The sequence below is a fragment of the Balearica regulorum genome, chromosome 8 (genome assembly GCF_011004875.1).
Source record: "Balearica regulorum gibbericeps isolate bBalReg1 chromosome 8, bBalReg1.pri, whole genome shotgun sequence".
In the NCBI taxonomy this organism is placed as follows: domain Eukaryota; kingdom Metazoa; phylum Chordata; class Aves; order Gruiformes; family Gruidae; genus Balearica; species Balearica regulorum.
Genome location: NC_046191.1, coordinates 27,495,328 through 27,522,920, shown reverse-complemented (window position 1 = coordinate 27,522,920; position 27,593 = coordinate 27,495,328). Strand labels below are relative to the sequence as shown.

The window sequence follows — 27,593 nt, the reverse complement described above, 5'->3', positions numbered from 1 at the left end:
GGGGCTGAAGAGAGACTGTCTTGTTTGGAGAAGGATGCACTCTGTTTCCCATTACATGTGTCCTTTGAAACTGATTCTTCAAAATCTGATCACTCAATTTGGATGAGCTATGTTGCTGTGTCTGTCAGGCTGGAATTGTTACAGACAAATGAGTGAATTAAATTTTCACAGTGACCTGTTAGGCACAGTAACTGAGATGGGTTAGCAGTTAAATTATTGTGAGATGAAAAAAAACCTAGAACACTTGTTTATTTTAAAATGGCCATACCGAGCATTTCCAATTTGTTTTTCAACCAGGTGAGGATGATGGAAGAGATCAGTCAAAACTTGAAACAAAAGTTTGGGAAGCCTTTAACCCGCTAGTAGACAAGCAGATAGACCAGTTCCTGGTGGTAGCACGGTAAGAGCATTTTACCTCTTCCTTGAATAAGTAAATTTTAATAACTTTTCTTTTCCGAGTAACTTTATGTTCTTTTTGCTTTACTAGTATTTGGTTGCTTGATATATCTGCTCCATTTTGAAATTACGGACATTTACATGCCTTCCTGGGAATTGCACGACTTTAGGAACAGCTACTCAGATTTACAACTTACAGTTAATCACTTTTATGAAAGAAAAGCAAATGGCACGTAAAAACTGTCCTGTAATTGGTGAGGTTTTTCAAATTCTTTGGCCAGCATGCAGAAGGCTTAGTGAACTATGTTCTTGACAGTTCATTACCCTGGCCATTTTCTCCCATTTTCAAATCTAGTGACATTTTATCATCCATTAGTAGTTTGCTGAGAAGTCTAATAAAGTGTGGATGCTTTCTAATGCCTAGATTCCAATAGGTAGGCATGATAAAGTAAAATCCTGCAGATCTGTACAGATGGCAAAATGCGTGGTTTTTATTTAAGCCCAAAGCAATCTTTGTTGATCCACTTTTGCTTCTTAAAATGTTCTTGAACTTTTTCATTGGTATTCATTTATATGAACAGAAGCCTATACTAAATTTCAGACTTTTATAGCAACTAGTGACTGAATAATTTGAAAAAAACAAAGAAAAAAAAGAAATACTCTGCAAATTCTGTCTTTTAGGTAAGTTTGTAGGACTGTGTGGGAGGAAAATGGTGTGAGTAGATGGATAGTTGGACCTTTTGATGTTTTTAGTCAGTGGAGCAAATTATCATGGGGGAAAGGAGTGTGTAGAATTACAAGCTGCTAGTAGGATTTGGTTTGCTGATCTTGAGAGTTCTGCTCGTTGGCCATGGTATCTGATAGATGTGGACCTTGACTCATAAGGCTGTCTGCTTCAGCCATGGGCTTTAGTCCTGGAAAACTGAGTGATGCCTGTGTTTCAGATACTCTGTGGAACTGGGCCCTGGTTCTGTCAACCTTTTCGGTCTTGATTTTTTTCTCCTCTTCAGTTATGGTGCTTTGAATTTCCTCCTGAACTTTCCTGAGTGCAGCATTGCTGTGCCCATTGTGGGGTGAGCTCATGGGATGCTCCCCAGAGAGGCAGTGCTAAAGCTTGTGTGTAAGAATCTGTCTGCTCCTCTAGTTTTGAATGGAAGCTTTTGGGTGATGCAACGAGTGTGCATTTGTCAAACATCATTCAACATGCTGAATGATTCAAGCTCAGGGGAATAACTGTGGGGGAAAAAAGATAATTGAGGAAAAGCTCCCGGAAGTTTCACTGAGCTGGTTACACAATATATTTCCCTGTGTTTCCCTTGACTTGTGCAAACAGTAAAGTCAAACTGGCTGAACTAAGTGATTTATGTGCAACAGATTAATTCTACTTGATCAGATGGACATAGGGAAGTGGATGAAAGTGGGGAGAGGACAATCTCCACCAGCAATGCGGAACAAGCAGATGAAGGAGTGATGGGCAGAGCTGGGCTATCTCCAGCAAAGGGTATTCCTGCTTCTTATGGGGCCCTTCTTGACAAGGCTGCGGTTTCACAGTTGCTTCTAATCAAGTGAAGTACAGGACAACACCGAAAAGCTAAGAACCTTGTTTTCTGCATTAATTTTCAGCAGGATTGGTTCAAATTGCCACTCAGCCACACAGTGCTCTGGTGTTGGTGTCAGGAAGACAGAGGGTTAGAAGTGCCCCGTCAGGTGGGGGTTTGCACGTGGGTTGGTTTAGAGTGACTGTAGAGCTGGTTTGTGCCAGGGGTTTCCACCTTGCGTAGGCTTTTGGTGGCGAAGCTGGTTTTAGTAGTTCTTTCTGGTTGTTCACTGCTGCCCACTGGGTTTGCCAATACAGCCACTTGAAGGTGTGCGCTGTGACAAGACTCACTGAAAAGATCAGTATAAAAATTGCTTCTGTCCGGAATCAGCAAAGTGATCCAGTTTATAATTAGATGCCACACACACACACACGAAGTATCAGTTCAGCTAAAGATGGGGACGGGGGAGTTGTGAAACAGGGATGGAGAGAGTGACTGGGAGGCTGGGGAGAGGGAGAAGTGTGAATCGCCACTGAAACTTGGGTGGGGGAGGCTGTTTTGGATTTTGGCCAAAACTAGATATTTGATGACAACTACTGCTTAAGCATTTACCTTTCCTGCTCCTGCACTGCTTGGCAGTAGTTTGTTTTTCTGTATGCTCAACTAGTTTGGGGAAGTGATCTGAGTGCAGGGAAAAAAACCCCAAGCCACCTTTTTTTGTTGTTGTAGTTGCTCAGAAGAGTTTGGCTCCAGTTCACTGTACAGGAGCACAAGCATTTCACCCATGTGGTGTAGCGAGCAGCGAGGGGAGTAGGAATTGCTGGAACGGATGTTCCTGTTAAAGGTTTCTCCAACTAATTTATTTAGGGATAAAATGAGGAGCATGGGGATTGTGGCCTCAGATGCAGGAATGGCTAGCATTGGGAATTATTTGAGAATTGCTGTATTGTTATTCAAGCTATATAATAGATATGTATTGTGCGATATTAAGTTGTAAAATATTGGTTTTAATTTTACTGAAACTTTTAGAAAAATGCTTGCATTACTGCATTTTTTCTGTCTGATCTTGGCATCTGTCTTTGTACCTTTGGACAATGCAGCACTGCACTTGCTGTTGTGGAAGAGACTTTTTGCCATTCATAAAGCTTGCTTGTGCTCAGTTTCTGTTAAAGCTTAAGTCTGTTGAGAGATAAGGGGTAAGAGAGTAGTTCAGAACTCCCCGTTTGTGATCCTTGAGTCTTTCACTGTTTCCTCTCCTTATGCCTAAGTCTCTTTGGTCATATGAACTGAGCAAAGCGTTCATAATAACAAACCACATCTGAAGAGAACGGTCTCAGGCTCAGAACTAGTGCCAAACCATGTAATCTTGTTACTGAGAAATGGAGTCTGCTGATCTCAAAAAGTCTTGGTTGGGCGTATATATTTATGCTTGTTTTGCATGCACAGTTAATGCTCTGTTTAATTTCTTTCAGGTCTGTCGGTACGTTTGCCCGAGCACTAGATTGCAGTAGTTCTGTCAGACAGCCAAGTTTGCACATGAGTGCTGCAGCAGCCTCTAGGGACATCACGCTGGTAAGATTTTGAAGAGGACCTTAAGTTTTTTTTGAGAGATGCAAAATATTCACCTCAGCAGTAACAGTTGGCAAAAATAGAGGGGCAGATGGATTGTAATCGTGGCCTGCTGTGAAGCAGATCCTGTCTTTGTAAAGGAACCCTTTATTTACATATGACGTAACTTTTTCTGGCCTTGTGCCTCCTATGATCCATCATGGATAATTCTGAGATGTTTTTTGTTTTGTTTTATTAAAATGTTTTGATGACATGCTTCACAGCCCATCTCTTGCATGGGCTTAGTAGCTGTCTCGACAAGAATGCAAATGATTATCTGCCTGTCTGCAGTAATATAATGCCAGAATACCACTGCTCGTCACTTCCCCAACACCAGGCTATCACTGGCATCCCTGGGCAAGATTATCTGGGGGAAAAACTTGTGGTCAGATAAGAAATTTCAGTTGATCCAGTTATTCTCTTCTGTCGAGCTCCATTTTAGAGTACCTGAGGAGTGGTGACATTGTTAATATTTTATAATCATAAATGATTCTGAGTAGATAGAGGAAAGGGATAACTTGACCTTCTATGCTAGAGAAAGTTTAATGAAAATTTGAATAAAATTTATGAAGTCTCCAGAGAACTCTTATCAAAGCCTCACCTCATAACTGAAATAATGTGAAATCACATATAGAACAAATTCTAGGATAGAACACTAGATTAATTATGCACATGCACAAAACTGGCATGATGAAAGGCAAATAACATCATGATTAAAACTACAGAAATCAGGAAATAAAAGCCAAGCTTTCATTTACTAATACAAATTCCTCCCTCGCAACATGTTCTCAGCCCTTGTAAATCACAAGTTGTAGACAGTCGTAGCTCAGCTTGCTGAGGAGTAATTGCTCCTGGGAGCAATTCTTTTTTCCTACTTGGCCATGATGTGTGACGTGACTTGCATCTTTGGGGGATTTCTGGCCTTTGCAGGGGACTGTATGTGTGTCTTGCTGCTCTTAAATATTTTTCTTATATGCAATTTTTGTGGATTATTTGACAAAGAAAGTGCATGGCTAAGTTTATTAGAAAATGTGCCCTCAGACCTCTGTCTTCATGCCCCATCTGTGGATGGTACCTACAGAGGTGCTCAGTCCTGGGGTGAGTGGGTCTCTATCCTGTGCTTTTTCTTACCAGTAGTGCTACAGTGGTGGTGCTGGTGAGTAGCTAAGTAAGAATTGCTGATATGCAAGGGCTCGTGTTCCACAAACCCCACTATTGTTAGTGAACGTTAGACTCGTATGCTGACAATTACAGTGAGTCTGAGATTGGAACAAGTTTTTACTGACTTTGTGTTAGGTATAGAATACTGCACCCTCAAATCTTGATGCAGAATTTTTGTTATTGCTCTTTCACTGTTAAGCGTTTTTTCCCCATAAATGCTTGTCCTCACATTTATCTTTCTCTTTTACAACAATGTAGTTCCATGCTATGGACACTTTGCACAAAAATGTCTATGACATTTCCAAGGCAATCTCTGCGCTTGTGCCACAAGGTGGGCCAGTCCTGTGCAGAGATGAGATGGAGGAGTGGTCTGCTTCAGAGGCAAACCTCTTTGAGGAAGCACTAGAAAAATACGGAAAAGATTTCACTGACATTCAGCAAGATTTTGTAAGTATATGAAATGAGGGCCCACATGGCGACCAGTTCTGATCAGTGGCAGAGCTGGTTTACAGCTTGTCTAAACTGTGGTGTTTTTCTTGGTGTTGAAGAAGAGGGCTTTGAACTGGAGCATGTGTCTTGCTGTACATTGGGGAAAGGCAGACCTCATACTGATGACAGCGTGTTGTACAGTCAGAATTTCAAATCACAGATGATAGCTTTTCCTTTAGAGACGCTAATTTAAAATCATCTGCTCCACTACAGCTGAGGGAGGATTTAGGAAAGTGTTGTGACAGCCTCAGTGCTGTAGATTAATTTGTGCTTGAAGGAGAATGAGTACTGGGCCTTCTGAAATGTGACAATTTAGTCACTTTTATAATGCAATTTCAGAAAGGGCATTTGAAAGTTTTAAAATGAATCTTGGGCATCCAAGGGAAGTGTCCTGTAGTTTGGCCAGAGCTCCACCCTAGGTGCTCAGCCTGCAGATTGAATGGAGCACTGTGAAGAGAGCCAAGTTTCACTGTATTGCTGTTTGAGTCCTCTGGAACAAAACAAGTAGTTGCTTGTTCACCGTTGCTTGTCCCGTGCTCTAATCTTTTAGGCAGAGGGACTTGGAAACAGCACAACGCTCTCTGTGGTCCTGCTGAAATCCTCGTGCTTCTCATGCAGAGAACAGAGCTGGCAGGGCACAATTCTGTTAGTAGTTATTACTTTTTTCTTTTTTTTTTTTTTTTAATGGCCCAGCTCCATAGAAGCCAGGCTAATCAGAATGGTGATATTGTAGTTGTGGCTCTTGCCTTGAGTCTTTGCTGCTCAAGCAGAGAGTCTGAGCCAGTGGGCTCCCTTCCACATTGTGCCTCTCTTAAATGGTTTACTGGGGAGCCAATGTGGCATGAACGTTTACCTGTAACCTGCTCTACTTCTACACTGAAAGCACTATTTTTTCTAAGGGCATTTAATTTAACACAGGTCCCATGTGCATCTAGTGCCCTTAAGAGATTCAGACACTGACTGTTTTTGGGTTTTTTGGTTTTTGGCAGGTGTTTTTTTTTGTTAGGAGGGTTAGTAGTCACAAGACTTTGCTATAAGCTGTCTGTCAAAGCAATCCTGTGAATTTCAGTGAGGCGGTGTGCCAGCTCCATGCAATGACTGCTGCTTTTTCTTTATGTCCCTAGCTCCCATGGAAGTCCTTAACAAGCATAATAGAATATTACTATATGTGGAAAACTACAGACAGATACGTTCAGCAGGTAAGAGAGTGAGAAACACCTCTTTCATTCTAACAGAAGATGTTTTTCTTGCCTTTGAAGCCAAAGCATTGTTGCTTTATTCTCACTCATGGGGTTCAGCCTTTCCAATAGGTGAGTTCTGTAATGATCTGAAGCACCAAATAATCTCTCATCACTAAACTTGAAAGCTTTTCCATAGATAAAAACATGTAGCATTGGCATTTATGCTCTCTTTTCATGTTTGCTGCTACTTTATTTGTTTGGAGCTTTCATTCAAATGCCTGATTTGGAATTCAGAGATTTGAGGAAGGGAATACAGTTAATTTCTGCCTGTAGAATTCAAGGTCAGCATTGACTTAACTTTTGACTTTTTATGGGGGGGTGGGCAGTTGCTGTACAACAGGCACTCGTGCTAATTCTCCACCTCTGCCTGCCCATGACTTTGCAGATGCATGGAGGCTCCCCCGTGTAAGCACTGCGAGTAAATTGTTTGTCTGGGAAGTGTTGATGGCTCAAATTCCCAGACTCGTTATACTTGAGAATCAACTTTGACTAGTGTTTACAATCATTTTTATCTCTGCTTGTTTAAATATGAAGGCTGCTTGGTCCCTTAAATAAAGTACAGCGCAAGCAGCGTGCAAAATGTTGCAGAGTATCAGTTGCTGAAAACTACTTGTAATATTTAATGGGAAAATTAAATAAAAGAAGGGAGAAATATATAATGGATTTTTCATTATAATTATCAGTATTATGTTTAGGCATCTATTTGAAGTATTAGAAAAAGTGGAGTTATAACAATATCCTGCCTTAACTTGCTTCATTGGAAGTTCAGCGTGGGATAAAGACTTAGGTGCCTGAGGCATTGACCAATATTTGACATGTGCTATGTTTGGGCACCTTGGTCTGTAATGTGATTTTTACCACTTTCTTTCTGATCGAAACACTGTTTAAATTGCAGAGGAATCCTCAGGACAAATGAGAACTCTTTTTTGCATTAGTTCTGGTTTGTTGTTTTTTTTTTTTTAATTAACTGCATCCTCATTCCAATATTTCCCCAAGTTCATTCTTTGAAACTTTTCCTTCCGATAAGGAAATGGGTGGTAGGAAAGTGAGATGATAATGGAAGCTGGCATGGTGGGGGAAAAAAGGTGCTGGAGAAATAAGGTCATGGTCTTTCTTTCCCCATTGAACGGTGTGTATTGTTGATGTAGTGAGTGCTGTTGTACTGTCTTACTACAGCTGTTGAGGAGATGATAGCTGAGTGTACTCGGCTTGTACTATGGTCAGTATTTGCACCGAGAGGAATCCATTTGTCTTCTTGCCTGCATCTTTTTATCTCGCCTCACTTCTTTTAGTGATAGAAATCCGTCTAGCAATATGGTAGGTATCAGAAAAAGTGAGGAAAGTTATCAGTCAGTGAAAACTAGAACCTTAGACTGTTGCATGAAAATGTCACTCCTGTGCAGTCAGAACAGCAAACAATAGTAGGAATTCTTGGGAAAGATTAAACCAAAAAGCATCTCTATACAGCTTAGAAAGTCCACAACACATTTGCAGCAATAAAGCTCTGTTTCTGCCCGTCTTGAGATATGTAACAATGGTAGTGGTGGGAACAAGCAGTAGGAAGCTGTTTCTGTGGTATTCATTCTTGGATACTGTAGGAGACAGATTGGAATAGTCTCCCAGGTGTTTGCTTCCAGGCCTGTGTTCTAGGAAGGCAAAACAACTGGAGAAACTGTGCCTTGCTTAGAAAGTGGTTAAATTCTTTTGCTTTTTCCACTTTCTTGAACTTTCTTATTACATAGACAAAATTGCAGAGGGGAGAGTTACCTGAAGGACTTCGATTTGTTCTTGCAGCAATTAAAAAACCCAACAAACCTACAGTTTCTTGTACTGCTTTGTTATGTTCCTATGCAGTTTTCTATCATGGTTATACTGTACCTTACATGTGCTGCCCAGCAGTGTACCAGAGAGTGGGATTTGGGGAAAACTTCTAGTTAGAGGCTCTATATTTAGTAGATAGTATGAGTTTAAGCAGAACAGGTAGAAATTGCAGTACAGAGATATCACATCAATTAAGTCTGAACTGAGCCAAAGACCTCATCTCAAATTCCTAGCTTGTACAAGCAAATAATACTATTAAACATTTATAAAAAGCCTGGGAGAGCTATATATATATAACCACAAAGAAAGCATAGGAAGTTGTAGTTGAAATAATGGTGTATTACATTTATATTTTACTTGATGTGTGCAAAGTCTTTGGCAACGCACATCCCTTACCACTTTTTCCATCTGTTTCTTCATAGTGTTTTGTCTGTGTGGATTCTTTCCTTAGTCTAATACCAAAATGATTCTGGGGCTAACGGCATTTTTGTACATAAGGTATTGAAAATGTGCTGAGTAAGGATATGAAATGTGTGTATCCCAAGTTGTTTCACTTTCACTTGCCCTCCTTCTAAGAGGATGATTAAATTCTACTCCAAGGCTGTATGTTATTGTCTTTTAAAAAATATTGATAACTTGCTCATTTTTGTAGAATCTTTGGCTGAATGAATGTAAAAACATCCATTTCAACCGTCTATTTCTGTGAGTTACATAACATAGTAATGAAGTTTTTTGTCATCAGCCAATTGCTTGCTTTGATGAAAAACAGTTAGTTGGAAACTTTTTACGTCCTTCTATGTTTCCTTTGAGATTTTCTTGGAGTGAGAAAGCACTGTCATAATCCTGAAGCAGAATCCATCTGTTTCTTGCCATTGAGGAAGCTAAATTTTTAGTTGACTTCCAATGGAAGGCCCTTTCTCGGAACTGAACGCTAAGGTATACTTATGCTTGGTATTCCTAAGATCAAAAGGCTTAATACAGCACTTCCTTGTCTTGTGAGTAGGATACTGTGATCAAGATACGTGGCAAACTGACTTGGTTTGGAACATGCACTTGGATCCCTTATCTAGTAATTTTTTATTTGGCTTCAGTTATACTGTGCTTTTGAAGGTTACCAGCGTAATTAGGAGTTCAATCATTTCAAGAGAAGGACAGACCCTCCAAGAACAGAACTGCTAGAAGGAGTAATTCCACTGCATTGTCAACACAAAATCTGTGGTCTGATGTAGGCTCCTGTGAAGGTCTGTCCAAAGTGATCCCAAGAGTTTTCCTGTCAAGGACACCCTTTCAGAGTTGTCCTGAAGAAAAAGAGGGAGATACATTCCAAATTCAGTATCCCGTGTCTCCTTTGAATGCACTGTTTTCTTCAGACAGATTTCCTATATCAATTCACAAGAGCTTATATTTCCCATTCAGAAAGGTTTGAAATGGCATCCACTGAGTAACTGCTGTTTGGTGGCTTCCCCCAGTCTTTAAGAGTTGATGTGATGTCTGGGTATTGCCTACATTTTAATTCAAAGTAAAGGTTGAGTACTTATGTAGTCGTGAGTTCCAGGGTGATTTTTTTTTTTTTTTAAAGATCTTTAAATGCTTTTGCTGTTTTGCATATCATGAGGGGAAGTCCTGAAAACTTTAAAACATATCACTTTACAACTGTTGAGATGCAGTTGAGAAGAGCTCAGGACACGGCAGTGGCAGATGATGTAATTAGTCATGTGCTTTCTGAAAGTTGATGGCTTTATTTTTTGCATTTTATTTGTGCTTGAGGAGCGTGTAACCTCAAGAGGAAGATCAGATAATGAATTTCTTCTGTTCTATTTGTTATGTGGAAGTGCCATTAGAAAAGTGTAGGAGGAAGTGACAGAGAAAATCAGTTTTAAGGTATGCATAGTGTTGAGAAGATACCAGAGAAAGTGGAAGTGCCATTATATCTGGCTACATGAAAAAGTAGCTCCTAAAATAGGGAGCTCTGGGTAAATCTTGATGTAGATAAAAAACGTCTTTGTTAAGGAAAACAAACCTTCTCTGTACCTAGCTGAGAGTGACATCTTAATGTACGCGCCTTCATAAAGTACTGTGTGCTAGCAAAGTGGAAAAAACATCAAAGAAATGTTTTTCAGCATACATAGGACATTTCATCCCCAAACACCTCCTGTTAAGCCTACAGTAACATGGAACTGTGGCAGTTTTGGCACGCAAGTGACAGAGACCGTAGGTACCACGCATCAGTGCTGAGATGTGTTGCTGGAGCACAAGCAGCTGGAAACACTTCTCCCAAATGCAGCGTGGACTGGGACCTGTTGTGTCCCATTTCCCCTGCCTCCCAGCAGCGCTTGTGTGTTCAGAGCTTTGAAAAAGAATAAACAGTGTGAAAGTTCTCTAAATCCAGAAAATGCGAAATCTTTCCTATCAGCAACTAATAGTCTTAATATTTGAGGATGTTTGAGGCGTCCCCGTGCTGTCTACCAACCTGACTCTTGCATTGTGGACCTTGAAATATCCCCTGCATTCCTGGATTTCTTCTGTTATTTCCTCTTTATAAATGTTCACTCTTTAGAAAATGACCACAAACATTTGCTCTGATATGTTACGTATTATAAAACTCTTTGAAGCTCAGTGGGTAAAATGAAAGATGTTAAAACTAGGGAGAGGATATATAAAGGACAGATGTTTGCACCAACTCCAATGTACAGTGCTTAGTAATTTAATCCCTTGGTCGCTCCGGGATAGACAAGTTGGTAATATCTCCCTTTTATAGATGGGGAAAATATGAGGTAAATAAGAGGATGTACTTAAGATGTGCGTATATAAATAACTCAAAGACAAAAGATTGCATTTAGGCCAAACTACTAGAAAAAGTTACAAATGTTCAGGGGTTTTTGTGGATGAGGACATTCATAACTGCATCAGACAACATTAAGAATTTATAACATAAATATGCTTCAGGCACAAATCAATTAATAACTGGCAAAGGACCTAGCAAAGCGCTTTCTTTGTGAAGGGATTATTCTGAAACTGTGCATGGCTACATTTCAGGCACCTTTGTTTTGTACTTTCTGGTATCAGTCACTGTCAGAAAATAGGAAACTCATCATACCTGGTCTATTGATTGTCTGCAGCCGCAAGTAATTAGTGCAAAACCAACCTCTTCTTATCCAGTACATTATGGTTCCTTCTGAAAACCTTCAGTTTTCCTGGTACACTAGTTTATAATGAAGGTGTATGCTGTGTGTCGTGCTCTGTGCTGATCCCCAGGCAGCTAGAGGGAGAGGAGGGTCTTGCTAGGTCCAGATGACTTATGGCAGTCATTAGCTTGGGGCTCGTGCCATGGTCGTCAATCACAGAGAAAAATCTGTGGTGTGAGGTTAAGATTCATCACCAGTTTACTAAAATGTTGCTTAATACCCAAAATTAACCATGTCTTCAAGGCAAATGACTTTACATTGTGGATGGTAGAATATTTCAGCTGCTGGTAATGCTTTGTGCTTGCATGAAGCTTTTCTGTTCATAGATTTCCAAAACTGTCATAACATAATGACTCTAGAGAGTCCCCTTGGGAGCTTTTGTCAAGAAAATGGCAGCTTTTTTTTAACCCCACAATCTAGAAATCTAGCAAAATTGAATAAAACCAGTTCTCTACCAATGGAAATTCCCTGAATTTCCTGCTTAGGCCTCAAGGAAATAAGGTTCTTGTACAAAGTTCATCAAGCAGTATTTTACGCTGTTTATCAATATCTGATGTTGGACTTCCTTATAATTCCTTGGGAGAATATGAGTTCAGTGGCTGTTCATCTGCTGACATAACTGCCTCTGGTAATCTGTGCCTGGGGAGAGAAGACTTGTTTTTCAGTGCAGGCTGTGGGTGGAAGAGCCTTCAGTTCATGAGCAGAAATGCACCTGAGAGCATGCATTTTGTTGGAGGATGATTTCTTTTGGCGTAGTGTCTCTCTGGAAGGTAGAGGGGAGTTTCTGATGCTGCTGGAAAACCATTGTCACAGCGCTTTTTGAGGCCCATCATTAGATGCTTTGGTTTCTTGCATAAGAAGACTTGAGCAGGGTGTTTTGAAAATGTTCAACTTTAAATTTGTGGTTTGTATTCAGAGGGAGAACTTCTTTAGTTCCATCACCGACTGCCGGTACAATGTGTATTATTCATTCCCCAACGTCTGTGGGATTGATAAGGATTGTCTCCGTGAAGTCTTCATTTGGGTTTTCATGAAGGCAGTTTTCAGGCAGCTGTCCTTGTCCTAGACAAGATTTAAAGAAGCAATCTGGGAAACTTGCCTACACCAGCAGAAAGAAGTCAGCTTTTGGATGCAGCTCTCTGAAGGTGTACCCGTAGTCTCTGGATAACTTTCAGAAGTTCTGTTTTCTCAGTCTTTGTTCTCTTGTCTGAGAACTTCATTCTTTAGTTTCTAAGATAGGCTGACTTTTATTTGCAGGAAAAGGTAAGAAGGGAATTCTTTAGGAGTCTCAAGAGCTTCGGCGAGGAATTGTCAGGCTGTCAAATGGAAAACTGTTGCTTAAGACAGTTGCTTGCTTCTTATCAAAGCAAGCTTTATGCTTATGGGAAACTTTCACTTCATTGTTTCTACATGTGGCCATTGTGTCCCTGTACAAAGGATTTATATGTTTGTCCAGTTCCTCAGTGACATACTCTTCAATTTTATTACATTTTCTGGTGCTTCCTGTGTCTGCGAAGATACTGACTTTAGCTTTACAATTATTTTCCTAGGCTGCCTTGAGGCTGCTGCATAGAAAATGTTAAGCTAATCTGTTTGTCTAGAATATCACCATGCTGCTGGTTTGTCTGGAAAACATTGTTGTGGCTTTATGCAGACTGCTGTTACCGGCTTGGGTGTTGGCATGGGCCCAGCTTTGAGCAGGAGGTTGGACTGGAGGCCTCCAGAGGTTCACCCTGAATTAATTTAGCTTATGTAATAAAGAGAAAACATGAACCTCAGAATGTCTCTCGTATTGTTTAAATGGTGTGAAGGTTTGAGTTATAAAAGGAATTCTTGGCCAGTTAGTCAAGTTCATGCTAATTGTCTACCTCTGCCATGTTCTTGTGGGCTATTGGCAAGTTCACAGCTGCAGCTGGGGAAAAAAAAAAAAGGAGCAGTGCTATTCTGGGGGAATTTATTCCAATTTACTCCATATATCCCATTGAAAGGGTCCTGTAATTCATTTATTCCAGAAATGTGGACAGAAGTTAATGGATGGTTTTACTGGTGTAGGACCATATAAAGAGACAAATGGTGTGTACTTCTAAACACGTTTCCCCATGCTCTGGAAGTCTGCTGCTTCTGTGTGTTTTCCCCTAAACACATCACTGTTAAGTTCCTTAATATCTCCTGGCAGTGGTGTTTTTCATTAGGGGCTGGTTGTTCAGTCTAGTTAGCTTCTCCCCTCTTTTTACCCTGCTCGATGTTTTTTGCTTCTTGTCTCCCAAGATTCACACATGTGCCAGGGGTTTATTTCCTTTCTGTTTCAAAGGGGGATAAATGTGTATTGTTTGTGTACCTAGAGCTGCTCACCTTTAGAAAGTGCAAGTGTCCAGGTTGCCCATGGCTGATGTTTAGTCAGAAGTGATGACATACAATAATTAAAAAATCTTATTGGGTAATTCTGCATTGGTTTTGAGTTGAGCTCTTGGCCTCTCTGACTTTTTAAATGAAGATCTCCTGTGTCACTAAGTCTTCAAAAGTGAGGACTATCAACAAAGAAGTCTTCGTTCAAGCTCTGTGAATAGTTTCAGCTCTTGAGGAAATAGGATGGAGAGGGTGCATTACTATACCTGTTATTGTCCAGTTGGTGAATATTATCATGGAGAACAAACACAGATTGATATGTCAGATTTTCCTCTGCAGGAAAAAAAAAAGGGGGGGGGGGTGGTTGTGGGAGGAACAATGCATGAATTTGTATTGCAGTGAATGGGAATTAAAAGTTTGTACTTATAAATAGTAGATTGTCATCTCTGACTTTTTTGAAAAGCTGTGTACATAGTCATTTGATGCCTGCAGTTGTTTTCACTGGATATTTTCCTGTCAGAAAAGGATTTTGTGGTAGCTGCTCAGTAAAAGGAAAACTTCACTGTTAATAAGCACTAAAGTTTTTACAGGTATATTACTTGACTCCCAGATAAAATAGTCCTTATTTTCTTTGTATTCTAACTTTTTTCTTTTTTGTGTTCTTTCTAAAGAAACGATTGAAAGCAGCAGAAGCAGAAAGCAAGCTAAAACAAGTGTACATACCCAACTAGTAAGTATCTTTTTGTATTATTTTGTTTTCTATTTCATTGTAGAGGATCTGGTGTAGCAGCTTCTATTTCATTGTAGAGGGTTTGGTGTAGCAGTTTCCATGGCCTGCCAATATTATGTATTTGCTTTAATTACATTGTGAGAGACATAGTTGAACAAACATGTCAGAGAACTATTAAATTAGGTTACCAATATAATGAACCTTTTGCTGATGCTTCAGTAGGCTTGAATTTCTTTTTATTTTAGCTGAGTTAATGCTAACCGCCCTGATACTGATAAACAACTAGCTGCCTGTGGAAGAAAACACAATAGCTTTGGTATTTCAAAGCTGGCTAGAACCAAAGCAGCACCTCCTCCCAGTATGCTTACACTCCTGCTTATGAGTGTGTAAAAGCTTTTCTCACATGCTGACCTTCCACTTGTGGAACACAGGGTGTTTTCTCCACGAGCATCCGAGGACTTTCCCTTCGGGCCTTTCCTGGTTGGATGCTGTGCTGTCATGTTGCTCATTTCCTTCATCCTGTATAATGTTCCCATCCTGAAGCAGCTGTTACTTACCTTCTAATTTTTATTTTTATAGAGATTGGGAGTTGGGAGATGGCAGGTCAGCCCAGTTGTGAACAAAAGGGTAGCTAATTAACTACTTGATAATATACGTTTTTATTAATTTTTGTCATCAGTGGATCACAAATGTGTGGTTGTTTCCTAATGTCCTTTTTATATATATATATATAAAAAAAAGCTGCTTACAGCTTGGGTGGGCATATGCTTCGCTGGGTAAAAAAAACTGGCTGGACAGCCAGTTACAAAGAGTTGTGGTAAGTGGAGTTGAATCCAGTTGGTGGCCGGTCACAAGTGGTGTTCCCCAGGGGTCAGCACTGGGGCCCGTTCTCTTTAATATCTTTATCAATGATCTGGACGAGGGGTTTGAGTGCACCCTCAGTAAGTTTGCAGACAACACCAAGTTGGGTGGGAGTGTTGATCTGCTTGAGGGTAGGAAGGCTCTACAGAGGGATCTGGACAAGCTGGATCGATGGACGGAGGCCGAGGTTCAACAAGGCTCAGTGCTGGGTCCTGCACTTGTGTCAGAACAACCCCATGCAACACTACAGGCTTGGGAAAGAGTGGCTGGAAAGCTGCCTGGTGGAAAAGGACCTGGGCATGTTGGTTGACAGGGAGCTGAATATGAGCCAGCAGTGCCCAGGTGGCCAAGAAGACCAATAGCATCCTGGCTTGTATCAGAAATAGTGTGGCCAGCAGGACTAGGGAAGTGATTGTCCCCCTCTACTTGACATTGGTGAGGCCGCACCTCGAGTACTGTGTTCAGTTTTGGGCCCCTCACTACAAGAAGGGCATTGAGGTGCTGGAGCGTGTCCAAAGAAGGGCAACTAAGCCAGTGAAGGGGCTGGAGAAAAGTCCTGTGAGGAGTGGCTGAGGGAACTGGGGTTGTTCAGCCTGGAAAAGAGGAGGCTGAGAGGAGACCTTATCACTCTCTACACCTACCTGAAAGGAGATTGTAGGGAGTTGTGGGTTGGTTTCTTCTCCCAGGTAACAAGTGATAGGACAAGAGGAAACAGCCTCAAGTTGTGCCAAGGGAGGTTTAGATTGGATATCGGGAAAAATGTCTTCACTGAAAGGGTTGTCAAACCGTGGAACAGGCTGCCCAGGGAAGTGGTTGAGTCACCATCCCTGGATGTATTTAAAAGATGCGTAGATGTGATGCTAGGGGACATGGTGGACTTGGCAGTATTAGGTTAACAGTTGGACTCAATGATCTTAAAGGTCTTTTCCAACCTAAACAATTCTATAATTCTGTGATTTTTAGATTTAGAGAGAGATATATATGTTTCTTCTCTTGCTTTTTCTCTGCATAACCCAGTAAACAGTTGTTATAGTGTGGAAATTTAAATCTCTTCTGTCCTTTCTCTTTTCAACTTTCACTTCCAGATACGTTCCCGTGTGTATTATCTCAAATAACTCCTTTACTCTTTTATGGTATCTCCTTTCAAATATTTATGAACTTCTACCATGTGTTCTGTTACTTAAGGCAAAGCTAAGTTTTGTGTATTTAAGTTGCAAGACAGTCCCTTATTTCTTGTGAAAATACAGGATCCCTGATTTATTTTTTGCTTTGAAATATGTCGATGTCTCTCAGGTGAATTTACTAAAAATCAGGTGTAATATTCAGAGTGAGCCAAATAGATTTCTTGTCATGCGATTTTTCAACAGTATTGCTTTTTGTGGATGGTGTTACTCTGCAGGGACACTGGGCATCAAATTAAACATGAATTCACAATGTGATAAGCTTGTATAGCAAAAGCCAATGTAATTTAGACTGCAGATGCAAAAGGATATTGCAGACAAGAGAGTCTGGTAGTCTTGCTGTTGCTCTTGGATTGTAACGTATGTAGGTATGGCTTTGTATTTGAAAGGTTATAGTGCTCATTTGATAATGGCTGTCTGGAGTGCTATCTTATCCCTCAACGCTGTATCTCAGCAAGATAATTCGTGTTGCTATCTAGAGAATATAATCAAATCAGCAGCTTACCTCTCTACTTCAGGAAAAGACTTCGGTCTCTACCCATGTGGTTGCTATTTTTGTCTCTGGCTTTGATTTCCAGTCACGATTGATTTTGTGAGTGTTATACCTTAACTTACGTATTGTTTAATTGATAAAATGAGTGTCAAATTTTCCTCCCTCTTCAATATCCTTTCATGCGTATCAGGAAAAGTAACAATTGTGTACATGACTTTAATCCCACATTGAATGTTTCTGCTGCTTTTTTGCTATTAATACTGCCAAATGTGGCAATAATTAAGTATTTCTAAGATTTTTTTATTATTATTATTTCTACTTAAGTTTCAGTACAAGGTCTGGCACATAAGGAGTGTATTGCATCTACATTATATTGTGACCTAGAAGAAGATTGTATTCTTGGCTTGTAATAGCAATACATGGTGTAGAGATCTAAATATCAATGTTATTGATTTGTCCTTATCATGTTACTGAGCCCATTCCTGTTTTGAGGCTTGAACCATAATGATCCACTTGTCACCTCGAAAATAAATTACTTGATGCAGGCTGTCACAAGACCTATGCAGAAGCGTGTCAGCTGATTGAGTGAAACCTATTCTAACAATAACTGGTGTAAAATTGTTTGCAAAGAGAGACCCAGGAGGATATCAGACTCAAACAATTTTCTTTTCTGTTTTTGTCTCGCTGTCTTCCACTGATAGGACTCTTGTTTTTCCTGTGGTGTTAATAGGAAAATTTAGGGAGAAGGGAGGAAAATAATAAGAAAAACAATAGAAGCAGTATTCAAAGGTTATTTATCACGTCACATGCATATTATACAGTGAAAAATAACAGCTCTATGTGAAGCTTTATAGTTGATTTTTTTTTAACCTGAGAGTGCGCCCCAAATTTATAACGTGGGGAACTGAAGTGTGGAGAAATTTGGTACCCTGTGCAGGGTTGTGCAGGTAATTGATGTTAAGTTATCAAGTCCTAAACCAATATCCTAGATATTGGACAAACATTTCTGCGCTGCTTCCAGGAACACCCCTGGTTTTGGGACAGACATCTGTAGTTGATGTGACTTAACCCAATGTTTGTATGCATGGGTTTGTAATGCGTTCCTTAGGTTGAAAAGCACTAATGTGCTTTCCTGGTGAAAGGAAGAAGTATAAAACCAGCTGACTTCTGCTTTCAGGAAATACTGAAAAAAAATCTTTTTATTTTCTGTAGCAATTTTTCTGTCAGTGGGAGTGTTAAATAAAGCAGTAGCAGAATCATGAGTGCACAAAGAGATTCCATGTTCTTACATGCTTCATCCTGCCATCTGCCAGCATGAACACGGGGCTTGGAGACCTTTCTTGTTCCAGGTGTGGTCTCAATCTCTTTCCCCTTCTAGTGTGTAGCCAAACATACTCTTCAGGCTGTTGTGGAAGTCGTATTCTGGTTTTACTAATCTTATGGGCAACATACATACTGGTTATTTGCTTCTTTTTGATGACAAGTCTGGTTGCGTAGCTGGTGCTTTTTGGGATTAGGACATCTGCAAATCACGAAGGCTGAGACATAGTTTTGTGTGGCTTTTCTCTCTTTTGCTTTGATCTAGGTGATATCAGAAGGGGTAAGAACAGAAAGGGAAGAATTAAGTGCTCCATACAATCCCCAGTCTCTAAAATGTATTGATGTAAAATGTAAATTTTAAATTTACATCTGTAAAATGTAAATTAATACATACTACTTACAATATTTTACCGGAGAATCTCAAGGCATTTTGACAAGCCACAAACGCTGCCTCACAAACACTTGTAATGTAGGGAAATATTATTCTCCCTCCCCTGCCTCCTTTTTTTAAGCTAATAGGGAAACTGGAGGAATAGGTCAAAGCTTTGGGTGAATATTCCTTCATCTGTTTCTTGGTCGTCCTCTGCCCGAGGAGCAAGACTTTTTTCCTTCCCTGTTTAATTGTGCAGAGGTCCATTGCAGCATGGAAAACAAAGGTGTAATGCTGTCCGTTCTTTTGTAGCTGCAGTAGTTAAAGTGGCAATTTTCAACATTTTGTTGGAGAAAGCTTCTAATTTTCAAAAAGCATTGTTTAGCAGTCATTAGAGCTGTTCTTAGAAGTGGGTATTTACAGAAGCCTGGAGAGTTGTGATGGGAGCTCACCTCTGTTGTCTGGATAAGGAATCCAGGCACCTGAATTAGTTGCCTAGAGGTAGATGGCATAAATGTTCCTTACAAAGGATTAAAAATTGTTCTTGCTTCTGAGGCTTTATTTCTTAATTGTTCTGTTGCATCTAGCACCACTATGATTTCCTGAATAACGGGAAACATTCACGGTGAAGTTTATAGTTATTTTTAACAGCTAAAAAATTATCACTAACCTGTGGGTTGAATGCCGGTCAATCATTAGTGAAGAGATTTCGGTGTTCTGCGTGACTCAGGGTTATCTTCAGGTTGGAGGTTTTTTGGGAGGGCAGGGGCTTCAGTCCGCGATGGCTGGCTTCCGGTGCCGCCTTTCTGCATGTGCTCTAGCACCTTAATCCCTTTAGTTGAGACTCATCTCCTGCAGAATACAGCCCATAAATCTGCACTTCATGATCCCTCTTCTAATATAACTGACTGCTCCAGCGCAACTGAAACCCATTTAAAAGACTTCCATTCTTGATGTAAGTACTGGAAATGATAGTTTACTGCACCATCAGTATTCTCGCTACCTTATTTGCATCTTTCCCTTCAGCTTCATTAATTGCCTAATGATTCATCCAGTTATTCATCAAATTCTCTTGTTAATAGCTGTAGCAGGCTTTGGTGGTATCAAACAAGTTTAATTAACGTATCACCAACAATTAAGAGCTTTTTGCTTCTCATACGATGAAGACATTTAGCAGCCTAAATTTTATTGTTACTGCCCCTGTGAAACTTGACCTTAGCTTTGGAGCAGCACACTTTCTGGTGCTTGTTGCAGCTACATTAGTTGTACTGTTCCGAAATCCTGAAGTGAAGTTATTGCCACAACTACAGCGTGACAATTTTGTGACCGGTGTGATTTGGTGATCAGCTCTCGCCCGTGCATCCCTTTCACTTGTGTTTGAAATCTGAGTTTGATACAGGTTGTAGAGAGGACAGCGGAGTCAGGCCATCGCCCTCCTTTCTGCATGTGAGGTTAGTACTTTGGATGGGCACACCAACATGTGCAGTCTTGTTCTCAACTAACTGTTTACAACCAGACACAACAGGGTTTTCAAAAAACCAAAAACCTTTCTGTGTGCTTTACTGATGGATTTCAGACACCTTTACTGTGTTTTTCAGAGGATAAACCAATGTACAGAAGAGAAGCAACATGCCTTATGTTGAGCCATAACACCTGGAGTGGAGCCTTAGTTTTCTGTACTTCAGTCTTCTGCTCTATTGAGCAACACTGGTTTGTAACAGTGTGCATCTGTGAGGACTGTTTGTTTTACAGCATCTTGGTAATGTTTGCACATGGAGTTTGCTAGTGAATCATTGGCAAAAGTTCTTTTGCAGCAGGTTACCATAGTGACATCCCAGAGTAAAACGCTGGGTAGCATGAATGTACCTCCTTTCAACTTTCCCTTTGTTAAATGTGTCTGCAGATCTCCTGCCATCTGTGGTGTCAGAACTTCAGGCCGTTCTGATAAGCACCCAGGACACTTTAATCTTTGTAAGAGCTGGGCAAATTAATAAGCAAAAGGAGAAGAAAATCTAGTCAGGCTTGTTAATCTAAATGCCTTTTTTTTTTTTCTCTTCTCTGCTTCTTTTGGGCTGTATACAGGCTGCTCAGCGTACCAAAGGAACAAACTATTTACAGTGTTTCTGTGCCATGTAGCCTCCTAAGCTTTCTCTTCTGCAAAAAGAGCCTGAACTTTATAGCGAGAAGCACCGTCAGAATGCTCTCTCAAGTTTTTCTGAGACTGGGCAAATACTCTCTTACCTCCTTGTGCAATGTGCGTGTGGTCCTTGTAGGGCGTTCACAGCCAAATTTGTTTTGTCTCTATAGAAATGGAGCTTTACTGGGCTCTGTAACTCTGTGCCTGATCAGACGTTTTCAGGTGAGGAGAAGGATGACCTTCTGGCTTCCAGGGCAGTGCAAGCTAGGCTTTGCAGTGGTGTTTGGGTTTTTTCTGGAGCTGAGGGGGACAGTTGTCTTCAGAATTCAGTCACTTGGAACTCCTTTCCTCTCAGGGGTCATTGCTGAGAATGTGAAACCTAATATTGATGCCCCATTAGAAAGAAATTAATTTGGCTGTATTCCCACAATGCTGTTTTTGCAGCACTAGCCAGGGTGAAAAGTATTAAGTATTCTGGGTCACTGAAATCCTTGTGACTCCTATGTCAGCGTGCAACTGAGGTGTAAGAAAATGTGTTTTCAGAAAGCCATTTTAAGATATTTCTGCTTGAATAAGTAGATTCCAAATCATGGGTTTATTAGTTGGAAATGAAGGGAATATGCCCACTCCCTTCAGTCTTCAGGTAAGAGAATATGAGGGAAATGTAATCGGCATTACAGTTTGGGGTTATGTTCAGAATTTGGCACCAAAGGCTGCCTGCTTTTTGTTGCTCCTATAAGCTGAGCTCCTAACAGCACCTGGGAGTCCTTGCGTGTTTTATACGCTCCTTGTGTGTTCTTGTTTTGAAACTTCTTGTGTGACTTCTATCTTCCTCTGTTCCCCAGAAGTCCTGTCCCTGCAATACCAATCTGCTGTCACTCTCATTCCCTCCCATGCCAAGGATTTTTTGAATGCCTCATTTTGTCCCTCGGACACTTCTTCCTCTGCAGAGATTTTGTACTCTTCCATACTGCTCTCGGTGCCAAGGTTTTGTTTGCCCTTCCACTCTCAGCTCCTGCCAGGAGCTTTTCTTTTCTTTTCTTTTTTCTTTTCTTTTTTTTCCTTCTCTTTTTTTTTTTTTTGTTTTGTTTCCCACTGAGTCAACATTTTTTAGAGAGTATAGGGATGAGCGGAGGTGATTCAGATGTTGTATTATTGGAATGTATTAATGACAGCCATCAATGCATTTCTTGCTCTATGGATGTTAGGCATTCAGATTTCCCACTTAGTACAAACCTAAATGCTATCTGTTAGAAGCACAGACCATAATTTAAGACTTGTCAGAAGGCTCATATTCATGAAAATCTCTGTGATATGCTGTGTCCAAAGATTTTGTTCAATGTGTTGGGTGTGCTTGTGCGAATTGTGGCTACATCGTGCAAACCTTTGCAGCAAGACAACGTGGAAATATTTGTGACTGCAAATACCCCTGAGTAAGGCAGGGGTTGCCCTTTCTCTGCCTACCTCTCCTGCTCCATCCCCCAGCCTTATTTTTGGAGATTTAAGTAACATAACCCTCATGTTGAAGACTGAGAGATCTGTAGGTGAGATCTTTTTGTCACCTAATTAAAATGTCTGGGATAGTGAAATACGTACCTGGCCTCACTGGTTTATTGTTTTTAAATGGTGTTGGACTCTTGAATATGGCAACTAACTATCATCATTATTTTTTTATTATTATTATTGATGTTACTTAAATATGGAAGCCAGGTTGCTGGTAAGTAGTGATTGTTCTGGAAGTCACGCGATGAACAAAATTTGAATCTTCAGACGTTTTGGGCCATACTTTTGAAAGTCAAGTAGGAAATTGCATATCTCAATTAATCTTTGTCCTCCTTTTTGCTTTGTGTTTTAAGTAACAAGCCAAACCCCAACCAGATCAATGTAAATAATGTCAAACCAGGAGTGGTAAATGGTACTGGAGTACAGGCACAGAACACGGGAGCAGGACGGGCCTGTGAAAGCTGTTATAGTAAGTGATGTGCCAGTATGGCAGTTTTGCGTAGAGGGCATGAATGCTGTGCTGCAAACAGTAAAATAAAAGCTGTGTTGTGGTGGGGGGTGGGAGAGAAGGCTTTGGAAGGCGGGGGGGGGACGACAGAATTTGACATAGCAGCGTTTAAGCAAGGGGGGTTTTGGGGTTGCTGGTGTTACGTTTGTAAATAAAATTATAAGGTAGTAAAGGAGGAGTTAGTAAATGTCCTCTGTAATTGCAGGTAGCTGTTGAGCCAAGGTTTAAGTCACCAAGGGGTGAACTTGACAATTTTTTGTTAATTTTTAAGTAGATTTCAAACTATGTGATATCATTATATTCGGTCTACTGCCTGATATTAATATACTGAGTTCTCATGATTGTGCTCCTTCATGGGGACCCTTTAGAGAATGTAGGACTATATGAGAAGTCAAGTCACAGATTTCTAATGTTCTTTCATTGTAAAATTAATGTACGGGGAGTTCCTGAAGACAATCTTCCCTCTCTCTCTCCCATGCTCTGCAGAAATTGTTGCCTACCAGTCTTGCAAAATGAGAACTTTCAGTTTCATTGGCAGGAAATTTTCCCATCCTACTAGTTATTTTTTTTAATGTTCATGTTTTAAAAGGGGTTTATATGTGTATTTAATTCTGCTGAAATCACAAGTACATTTAACAGTGGTGATGACGGTGAAGCCATCATCAGGTTTATAAGGTCTGTTCGAGCTTTGCACTGTCTTTATGTGGGTTTTCTTTTGTGATGGTTTTAAAGAGAATAAGCTCTGAAAAGTGATACTGTTTAAGGATATATATAATTTCCACCTTTGTTATCTCTAGCCACACAGTCTTACCAGTGGTATTCTTGGGGTCCCCCTAACATGCAGTGTCGCCTCTGTGCATCCTGTTGGACGTACTGGAAGAAATACGGTGGCTTGAAAATGCCAACACGGTTAGATGGGGAGAGACCAGGACCAAACCGCAATAATTTGGTAGGTATCTGCAAAGCAGACTGCTCCGTGCTCTTGCCTGGAAAGCTAGGTGCCATGGTAGCGAACTAGTTGTTCACTGTTCTTAAATATTTTAACAACAAAAAGAATGCCTTCAGCCTCCATTATTGTCCTTGGGTTTGGTATTTCATGTCTTGCAAAGCTGGCACATTAACTTCAGCTATAAGTAATTTGTTGCCAAGTACTGCCCTGAGGGGGAAAAAAAAATCATTTGTTTAGCAAACTAGCCATCAAATACATGGGATAACTTAATGAAGATGGAAAAAAACTGAAATGCCAACCAGTGTTTCTGATATTTGGTTTCCATGATTTTTGCTGTAGGGGGAAGAGGACTTCCCCCTCCCAGAAAGAAATTAATTATTTCCTGAAACCTGTTCCCTTTCCCAAGGCACATTCAACATTAGATACCCCAAATTGCTGGTGGCTTTTTACAGATCCCTTATCTTGTTTTTCTGCTTAATCCTATTTTTTTAATTAATCCTCCTTCCTTTTGGATAGGTTTGAATAAGCACTGTATGAGCTTCTGTTTAATATTTCACCTTTTATTTAAAAAGCAAAATTCTCAGAATTTTTCTGAATTTGGTGGCAGTTCAGTCTGGAAGCATCATACATTGAGCGGATTGGAAAAAGTAGCTGCATCACATGGACAGAAGGATAGTGTACACTGAACTTTGGTCTTAGATTAATTTCTTTCCTCTCTCCTAGTCTTTCCTATCATTCCTTTTCTATTCTATTCTTTTCTAGTCTATTTCTTTCATTTAACCTCTATCCTTTCCAGGCTGCTGTTTGCCCTCTGAAGCTAGCTTATTGCTGAGATGACTGCCAGGTTTTATCAGCCTTATACCTCTTGTTTGTTAATCAAAAAGCATGTAAATAGTCAGAGAAGGGAAGCCTTGTTCTCCCCAAACTGAAATTTCCTCCTATTTTCCAACCGTGGGTAGGTTTGAGATAACAAGATTCCACTTTGATTATTTTATTGGTTGACTTAGTTGCTTTTCGTGAAGATACTGCTTTTGCTCTCTGTAGTAGATAAATGTCTTTCAGTATTATTCTTTATTACATGCAGTGAATATTTGATAACTCCATAAATGCTTTCATTGAATTCAGAGTAAGAATTAAACTAGAAATTCTTGCACCTTTGAGACAAAAACATTCTTGCATGCTATAAGTTTGCTTTGGGAAGTGAGTTTGTGATGTACGTTTTAGCCATATAGCTACTTTCTGCTATTTCTCTCCCTCTTACAAATGCTTTTTTTTATAAGGAGTTTGCATTGTATATCCAGAGAAACTCTTAAGCACCCAGAGTTTTTCCTGTTGGCTCTATAAATGCTAAATAATGTGATAGCATCAGGTAACTTCTTTAGATCTGGCTTTTGGATGCCTACTTTAAAACTTGGGACAGCACAGAAATAAATATTTCCCTGTGAAGAGAAAGTGTTTACCTTTGTTTTATCCTTTGAGATATTTTGGAAGAAAATTCCAAATGTTGATGGGTAAGATTTGGGAAATGGGGAATAGCTGGACTGAAAATGTTTTCATCTTGTAGCACTGTTTCTGATCTTGTGTCCGTGAATCAGTAGTTGAAAGTGATTTTATATTATATTCTTTCTCTTCTTGAAAACTATACTTTCTAATAATTATTTTTTAGAAACCATATTTATTTTTCTTTCTTTCTAGAGTCCTCATGGTGTGCCAGTACGAAACAGCGGGAGTCCCAAGTTTGCTATGAAGACACGACAAGCTTTCTATCTCCATACAACAAAACTGACAAGAATTGCCAGACGATTATGTCGAGATATCTTGCGCCCTTGGCATGCTGCAAGACATCCCTATCTGCCTATTAACAGCGCAGCAATCAAAGCAGAATGTGAGTGGTGATGCAGCTGGGACCTACTGGCAAAGGAGCCCTCTGAGATTCCTTTCCTATAAAGTTTGAGCTGCAACTTCTTGAGATGTTCTCTTGCATGTAGCTACTGGTTTCACAAAATCTAGCTATGCTTGCAGAGTGCTCTAACACTGTAGGCTAGACAAGTAATTTTGAAAATTCATTAATTGTTTGTTTTAAAATATTCATGTTTGCTATTACATTTAGCATTCTGCATTTGTGTCCTGTTGCCAAGGCATGCTTGCAACGTGTAAAATTCCTTTTGATTGGAAAGCTCTTTCAGGACACTTGAGTTATTCATATATTTTTGCTATAATATCTAAATGTCTTTACCTTCTAATTATTTTTCCTTATTTTACAGGCACAGCACGTTTACCTGAGGCATCAGAAAACCCATTGCTATTAAAGCAAGTGGTTCGAAAGCCTTTAGAAGCAGTACTCCGGTATTTAGGTATTTAAAAAAACCAAACACCACCAAACACAACCCCCCCCAACCAAACAAAAAACCCTTCTAGCTAATTCTGCTAACCATTTCTTTCTCCATTTGGTTCTGGATTTAGATGATGGTTCTGGATTAAAAAATGAAAACATTGAAACCTTCCTATGAACTTGTCCTTTTTCCTTTTCTTATTTAATTTGACACAGTGGCTCAGCAGTCCACTGTGGGCTCACTGAGCTGTATCAGAAACTTTTTTCCAAGGGAGGGATGTATTTGCTGTGGTCTCCAATGTATGTGGAGACAAGTTACCATCTGCTGATGGAGGCATGAACATAGTGTTTTGGGAACAACTGGTAAGTCCCATTGTTCCAATTTTTGAGCTGTCTGGAGGCAGTTCCTACAGTTGGGTCCTCCAGGAAGCCTCTCAGGTTTAGGACAGTACTGTGTACCACAGCTTGTGAATCAGTTGGTGGCTGTTCTGTGCTGGAGCTAGACAAGAGGACTATATTTCCATTCTTTACTTTCTTGGTTTGTTTGTTACACAGGTTTTTTTGAGGCCTCAGGCCTTATCAGCTGATCTGTGGGGGAGTACTGAATAGCTCTGTCCAGTACCTTGGTGTAAGTTTTAGGTGCTGGAAGAGGCCAGCTATGTGACATGCCAGCACTGACTGCAAATGAATGCAAAATCATTTTTCGTTGCGTTGCCAGTTGCTAGAGACACCCTGAAGTCATGTTTCAGGAGGTTACAGCAGTCTAACATGAGTCTAATCACAGAAAGCTAGTTTGGACAGGGGTACTTTGAAGGCTTCCAGATTAACAAGGAAATTGAATGCCTTTTTACTCTGATAAGAAACACTGGGGTTGATTTTGTTGATAAAATATTGTAAGGCTTGGGGTTTATTAAATATTTACTGTTTCTCTGTTGACTGTTGTTCTCTACTGTATACTAATGAGGTACACAGACTGAGAAACCTTTGGATATGTATAGTGCAACCAAATAAAGCCAATAAAGGGAGAAGTCTTGCTGTTGGATAAAATCCTGCTTTTACTAGTGGTACAGACTGTAGCAGTACATTTTGAGATTTCATTAGCACTGTGTCAGGGTCTCCATTTGACTACTGTGCTGAGAGACTGGAGTGAAAGAAATGGAGGGAGGCTGATGGACTGGCAAGAATGTATTTTTGGAGGTGTCGTGCTCAGTCTTCTTCAAGTTGTACATTACTCAGCTGTTGGGGCTGCAAGACAAAAACTAGCTTGAAGCTCCATTTGCTGTTGCTTGTAATTTTCTCAGAATCTTTTCAGTTGAACAGCATGTGCTTGATCTCTGCCTTGTCCAGAAGTTTGAATTCGGACTCCGTGTCCTTTATGGTGGTGCTTTGAATCGTCACTTGTTTGGACAGCTTAGAAATTATAT

At 40.2% G+C, this 27,593-nt stretch overlaps 1 protein-coding gene across 2 annotated transcripts in view; it reads left to right on the top strand.

Annotated features, from left to right (window-relative positions):
• The window catches only part of MTA1 (metastasis associated 1), an 87,116-nt gene that overhangs the window by 37,581 nt on the left and 21,942 nt on the right, over positions 1-27,593 (top strand). For both annotated transcript variants that reach the window (XM_075760227.1, XM_075760225.1), the window contains exons 7-15: positions 298-400; positions 3,407-3,506; positions 4,962-5,150; positions 6,317-6,391; positions 14,457-14,515; positions 22,734-22,849; positions 23,686-23,837; positions 25,533-25,722; positions 26,102-26,191. In XM_075760227.1, the coding sequence (XP_075616342.1) occupies positions 298-400; positions 3,407-3,506; positions 4,962-5,150; positions 6,317-6,391; positions 14,457-14,515; positions 22,734-22,849; positions 23,686-23,837; positions 25,533-25,722; positions 26,102-26,191 (1,074 nt within the window). The remainder of the gene's footprint in view (positions 1-297; positions 401-3,406; positions 3,507-4,961; positions 5,151-6,316; positions 6,392-14,456; positions 14,516-22,733; positions 22,850-23,685; positions 23,838-25,532; positions 25,723-26,101; positions 26,192-27,593) is intronic.